This window comes from Enhydra lutris, unplaced genomic scaffold (genome assembly GCF_002288905.1).
Source record: "Enhydra lutris kenyoni isolate GAN:26980312 unplaced genomic scaffold, ASM228890v2 scaffoldscaffold22, whole genome shotgun sequence".
NCBI lineage: Eukaryota > Metazoa > Chordata > Mammalia > Carnivora > Mustelidae > Enhydra > Enhydra lutris.
Genome location: NW_019154106.1, coordinates 11,927,493 through 11,934,516, shown reverse-complemented (window position 1 = coordinate 11,934,516; position 7,024 = coordinate 11,927,493). Strand labels below are relative to the sequence as shown.

Sequence of the window (7,024 nt, the reverse complement as noted above, 5' to 3'; positions counted from 1 at the left end):
GACGTTTCTTTATCTAAATCTTTATCTAAATCTAGATGCAAATGCTCTAAGTTGGGATAGAACATCGTCATTCCTGTTACCTTTGAAAAATGTTATGGATTTGTTATCAATTCCATTCTGTTTTTGTTTTAACATTTTTGTTTCTCCCTTGTTTCAAGATCACTTGAGAATAAAGCCGTTTATAAAACTGTCCCATTGAGAAATCCATTTCTGGATAATGCTGTTTTAAATAAAGCTTGTCATTCCTGGTATGTAACATAAGTGATCTTATCAAAACTGGCCATAGCTATTTAACAAAAGTCAGTTCTCCTTTCTTTTTCTGCACGTAAATTATGCATGACTTGAGAAAATACTTTTTGACAGAATGTGCTTTAATATTTTCTTCTTCATTTCTGGATACTGCCAAACATCCATGTGAGAATGCATATTTTCAATTAATGTTTTAGTGTCGTGTAGATATGCACTTAGGATCTCCCTCACTTGTTGGTGTGTGCCTTTGTGTTTATGTGACCTTTCCTGAGCCTTAAATATTTCATTTCTTAGATAAAAATGGTTAAAACCCCTATATGTGGTTGTAAGAACTGAAAAAAGAGTGTAGATAGTCTTTATATGGTATGTAGTACATTGTATGTAAATAAAACAATCTTATCCAGCAAGATCATTTTAAGGGTTAAAAGAATACATATAAAGAGGTTATCAAGTAGGAAAGTTTTGTTAATATCATCCTTCATCAAGGGTATGAGGAGACAGGTGCCCTAGAATGTCGTTGGCAGGAATATCCATTGGTAGCCACTTTAGAGAGAGTTTGGCAGTGTCTATTAAAGTTTAAAAATAGACAAATCCTATAAATAGCAATTCAACTTCTCTGTTTCTACCAGAAAAATTGGGCGTTAGCACAAAGAGGTACGTATCAGCACGTATATTACAACACTGTTCATAATAAACTAACAAAAACTGGAAACTACCCAAATGTCCATCAAAGCAGAATAATTACATGAATTCTGGTGTGACAATTCCGTTAAATGATTTAAAAGACTGAGGTAGATTTAAATGTATTGCATGGAAAGAGTTCCAAAAAATAACGCTAAATGAAAAAAAAAAAAAAATCCAAACCCAACAGGGTATGCATGGAGCACTGATGTGGTACATAAACAATGAATCTTGGAACACTGAAAAAGTAAAATAAAATCAAAAATTAAAAAAAGGAAAAAAACAGGGTGTGGAAGGATCATTCAGTATGATACCATTTATGTAAACACACACTGAGCCACATAAAGCAATATTATATGTTGGTATGGATATGAATCTGAAGAAAAACTATAAATTTACACGCTAACATAACAGTCGTTGCCTCTTGGGGAGTGCAAGAAGGAACTGAAAATGAGAACTATGGTCAAAGGAAACATTTTCTTACCTCTAGTGTTAAAAACCTTTTTTCCAGCAAGGAATCTGTGCAAATATTATGGTTTGGGTCACCTGTGTGGCTCAGTCCATTCTTGATTTTGGCTCAGATTGTGGTGTCAGGGTCCTGGGATGAGCCCCATGTCAATAAAAGGATTTCTTTCTCCTTTTCCCTCTGCCCCTCCTCATTCTCTCTCTCTCCCTCTTTCTCTAAAATAAATAAATCAATAAAAAAAAAAAAGGACTTGAAACAGAATGTTTAAAAACTGCTGGGCACAATGCCCGGCATATAATAAGCATCTATTAAGTGTTAACTCCCTTCTTTTGGCGTAAAATCTCAAAATTATCTGCCAAGTGAATTTGGATTTTATTCATATATTAGACAAATATGTATTAAGCACATAGTTTGCCTCAGTCACGTCTATGTTTTAATAGAGAGCAGTTTACACAGATGTTAACAACTCAGGGAGAAGACTACTCACGGACCAAGACAAAATAAGAAAGCGTCACAGCTGCTGGTAGAAATAGAGGATGTGATGGGAACACATTGCTGCAACTCTTTTTTTTTCCTTGTTCAAGACTAATTGAATAGCAATAGGAAATAAAGCCATCTGTAGGAACTTGTAGAGTAGTAAGTCTCTGCCAGATGAGCAACACACAAAAACCACCAAATGAAGCCCTCAGCACACCACTCTCACAGGAGAGTAACAACAGCAACTTAAATGAACTGTCCAAGGACATCAGACCTCAGAGGGTCTCTTGCTTACATGTCATTCAGATAAGCATTCTGATCACATTGCAATGTGAACAGAGTCCCTCATGATGGATCTGTACACAGTGGAGCTGACTGGGGGCAGGTCACGCAACAGGGAAGAAAGTTCACGTAGTGGAGGGGTCAGCAACATGGGTTTGGGGTCAAAGAGTTAAGGTTCACATCTGGGTTCTATCACTTACCAGCTGTGTGACATCAGGCATGTCACTGTTTCTTACTGTCCTAATGCATAAAAATGGGACAATACATGTTTCTGTTCTTCTCTTGAAAGCCAGCTAACAGCGTTGGTTTCCTGTTCTTCCTGTTTTATTGTTGTTGCTTCATAGTTTATCACTTATTTTTAAAAGCTTTATCGAGGCACAATTTACATGCATTAAAATTCACCCATTTTAAATGTAAGGTTTGATGAGTTTTTAGCAGAATTATATAATTGCAGAGTTACCGCCATGATCCAGTTTTAGAATACTTCCGTCACCCCCCAGGGTTTCCTCTTCCCCATTTATGGTTGATACCTCTTCCCACCACCAGCTCTAGGTGACCACCAATGTGTTTCCATTTCTACAGTTAGTCTTTTTTAGAAATCTCCTGTAATCAAATCATACAACAGGTAATCTTCTGTGACATTGCTGTAATTCTTAACCTGGTTTGGAGAAGTCAAGGAACGAGGAACACTTTTCAAATAATGCATGTAGTCAGAGACTAGAACCAATAACAGCATGAATTGAAAGAAGGCTTGAAGCAGACTATTTAGAGTCAAACTTGATATGACTTAGGAATGGCTGTCATGATTCACCCCAACTTATATACACAACCATTAAAGAATTGGTACTTCAGAAATGTTTGTCTTTGCTCAAGAACCATCTTGTAAAAATAGGATCAAAGATTATTTAAAATCCACATTCAGGTCGGCTCATTGACTTGGTTGTCCCATTTCATGTCATGGAGTGGGGTTCCTTCTGAGATAAAGCATAAAAATGAAAGCAGGGATATCAGATTCATGGGACAGGCTGAGGTCAAATTCCAGAGAGACAGGAGATAAGATAAAAACTCTACAACACAAAGTGAAAGTAAGTTGAGATTGGGGTGAGGACAGAGAGGAAATATCCACACAGCACCAAGAGTGAGAACTGTTCAGGGAGCAGATAAGGAATTAAGAGTTTCCAGGGGAAGCCTCTTTTCCCTGATCCTATTCCTTAAACCAGGTGGTCCCACCCAACCACTAAGTGGTTTAAGTCACGAAAATGAAATGCTTGGCACTCTAATTTCTTACTTAAACTTATCTCTGCTTTTTGCTCACTGTGACATTACAACTTTGGATCTGCTGGTCTGGGCTCCTGTTTCTGGCTCAGTGGACTTCATGACCCCACACAAATGACATTGGTTCATCTTGGGCATAGATTAGAGGTATGCTATTTCTCTCCTGGCTCTGAGCAACTATTGCTAGACCCAACCAGTTAGAGCAATCAGGTTCATTAACCAGAGTCACCTTCCTGGTCAGTATCAACACTTGGGTAGGAAGGAATCCAAGGCCAGGGGAGCAGAAAACTTGTGTCAAGTGGTGAATGGGTTGGTATGAGCCATGTTATATTGTAAAGAGGTCTGTAGTGGATGCTTGTGGTCCTGGGGTTATGACCCAACTGACTCTAAGACATGGCATCCTGGGCCCAGTGTCTGTTGCCACAGAGCTAAAGAATGTTATCGAAAAGAATATTTGTTTTCTATTGCAAGTGACCAAAATCGAAACTGCATCAGTCCATGACAAGAAAGGTAAAGGGAAGAAAAACCTTTGTTGAGCCTAATTGGACAGTAGACATGTAGGTTAGGGGTGTTGCTTGAAATAACTTCTTCATTACTCAGATTCTGTGACCAACTTATTATTATGCCTATTTGCATATAGCAGAACTTAAGATTTTTTTTTTTTTTTTTTACTCAAGGAACTACAAGACACAGAGAGGACATCTGCTTCTTCCTGTCCTTGAGTTTTTTCAATGCATCTTTGATCTCCTTGTTTCTCAAACTATATATAATGGGATTCATCATGGGAATCACAGCTCCATAGAACACAGACACCACCTTGTCTTGGTCCTGTGAGTAGCCAGCACTTGAATGGAGATATGAAAAGAGACCAGAGCCATAGAAGAGAATTACTGTGGTCAGATGAGAGGCACAGGTGTTGAAAGCCTTCATCTGCCCTTGGGTTGAACGGATCTTCATGACAGCAGCAATGATGTAGCCATAGGACACCAGGACAACAAGAGCTGATGTCCCACCAACTGCACACACAACAAGAAAGTTCACTACCTGGCTGAGGAAGGTACTAGAGCAAGATAAGACAAGCAGAGGTGGCAGGTCACAGAAAAAGTGGTTAATGACTCGTGACCCACAGAAACGCAGCTGGAATATGGAGCTTGTTTGGACCAGTCCAGTGAGCAACCCTCCAGTGTATGCTGTAATGACCATCCCCAAACAGATGGTGGGTGACATGAGGGCTGTGTAGAGAAGAGGGTGGGAGATGGCAGCATACCGGTCATATGCCATGGCTGCCAGGAGACAGCATTCAGTGCCCCCCATACCAATGAAGAAGAAAAACTGGGCAGCACAGCCCACAAAGGAGATTGTCTTCTGCTGCTTGAAGAAGTCGCAGAGCATCTTGGGAGCAATGGTGGATGTATATGAGATGTCAACAAAGGACAGGTTGCCAAGAAAGAAGTACATGGGAGAATGGAGGCATGACTCCAGTCGGATCAAGACAATGAGGCCCAGGTTCCAAGCCACAGTCATGGAGTAGATCCCCAAAAACAACACAAAAAGGACAACCTGTAGCTCTGGACTTTCTGAAAATCCCAAAAGTATGAAATTGGTTGTCATGCTGATGTTCCTTCCCACAGCCATGTATCTTTCCTCTGCTGCCAGCAGAGCCCCAAAAGGAGATTCCTGGGGAATGAAAATCCAGGTTAAGAAACCACTTTGTTCTGCCATGGAATCATAGAGTTCCCAAGTCACAAGAAACACTGGAAAGCAAATGTCCTACCTCCCTCCAATGCGGAATTCCTCTCTACAGCATTTATTGGGTCTTTTATGGAGATCATGGATTCTGATACCCTGTTCATGCAAAACTGACAGCTCAGAAAGGACTGGCATTTTTGCATTGTCTGGATTATCACCTTCACTGCCAATGCCACCACATTTCTTTCTTTTTTTTCTTTTTAAAGATTTTATTTATTTATTTATTTGACAGAGAAATCACGTAGGCAGAGAAGCAGGTAGAGAGAGAGAAGGAAGCAGGCCCCCTGCTGAGCAGAGAGCCAGATGCAGGACTTGATCCCAGGAACCTGGGATCATGACCTGAGCTGAAGGCAGAGGCTTTAACCCACTGAGCCACCCAGGCACCCCTGCCACCATATTTCTGAAGGAAGTTATTAACAGTACTTGAACTAAATACCCCCCCTTTTTTTCACTTGCTTCTAAGCACTGTGGTTGGATTATTGAACTACTCAGATTTGTGCTGGATACTTCTTTCTTTTTTTAAAAAAGAAAATAAATATGTAGAAATTGAAATACCCAGGGAGGCAATTCTGTGTTTCTTATCATCATAATTTGTTCTGACCAGCTCTCATGGGGTCAAGGTGTTCTTTCTTTTTTAATCAGTGACATGAAGCATGTAGAGGTGTGAAACACTGGCATCCCCTTTAAAGATTAAAGAAAGGAGTTAAAAATAGAAGTTCAGGGCATCTGGGAGGTTCAGTTGGTTAAGCATCTGACTCTTGATTTCTGCTCAGGTCATGATCTCAGGGTCCTGAGATTGAGCCCCGCACTCGGCGTGGAGTCTGCTTCTCTCTCTCTTTCTCTCTCTCCCTTTGCTCCCCCTCCATGCTCACACTCATCTCTCTCTACAATAAATCTTTTTAAAAAAATTCAACACTAGGAAGTACCAGTGCTCATTTAGCACAAATATTATCAACGGATCACAAACCTATGTTTGCTAGAGCTAAATGCGGATGATGTAGAAAGGAATAAAACTTCATTATTATGTTCAAAATATTCAGCATAAGGCATGGAACGGACAGGAAACAGATAAACCACAGCACAATGTGACAGGTGCCTTGAGGGAAGTGTTTGTACGGTGCCTGTATCCTGGGCACCAAAGCTGGAGGCTTCCGAGAGATGTGTTTGAGGAGGGTTCCAACAGTGAACAAAGGATTAGCAGGATAAAAATTTGGTGTGTAAGGGGGTTGGTGGCAGTTGATTCAGAGAACTTTATATTAAAGATGGGAAAATCAGTTGCAAAAGCAGAGGAGTGGATAGTCTTGGGACACCTTAAAAATGTCATCCTGGTAGGAGCATAGGGTGAGCAGGATTAAAAGATTAACAAAAGTCTAGTTTTGAGTGACAGTGGGAGGTGGGCAATTGTGAGAGATCTTTGAAAGCAAAAGTAAAGAGGGCAAAAAGAGTTGTTTAATTGTTTCATATATATGTACAATTGCATATACTATGCATATAACTGCATACATGTACATGCGTATTCATATTTAATTTCACTCTTCTTTTCACTTCATTTCTGTCCCCCTTTACCCTGTTCTGCTCTTTTTATAAGACTTATCACCTTCTCCTATTGCATGTAATTGATTGGTTATTGATAGTTGATTGTCTGTCTCACTTTACTAGAATGTAAGCTCAAGGAAGACCAGGATTTGCAGGAATTTTTGTCTCTTTTGTTCACTGAAGTATCGCAAGCACCCACACCAATACCTGGCACATAGTGGATGCTTGACAAGTATTTTCTGGGTAAATATCATGTTAAGGAGTTTGTCTTTTCTCCTATGGGCAAGAGATACAAAACATGAAGGTTTT

At 39.9% G+C, this 7,024-nt stretch overlaps 1 protein-coding gene across 1 annotated transcript; it reads right to left on the bottom strand.

The window, feature by feature from the left end:
- Positions 1-4,102: 4,102 nt before the first annotated feature.
- LOC111149523 (olfactory receptor 5A1-like) lies at positions 4,103-5,065 on the bottom strand. Its single transcript, XM_022506620.1, has one exon. The coding sequence runs from the start codon at positions 5,063-5,065 to the stop codon at positions 4,103-4,105; it is 963 nt and encodes a 320-aa protein (XP_022362328.1).
- Positions 5,066-7,024: the final 1,959 nt, after the last annotated feature.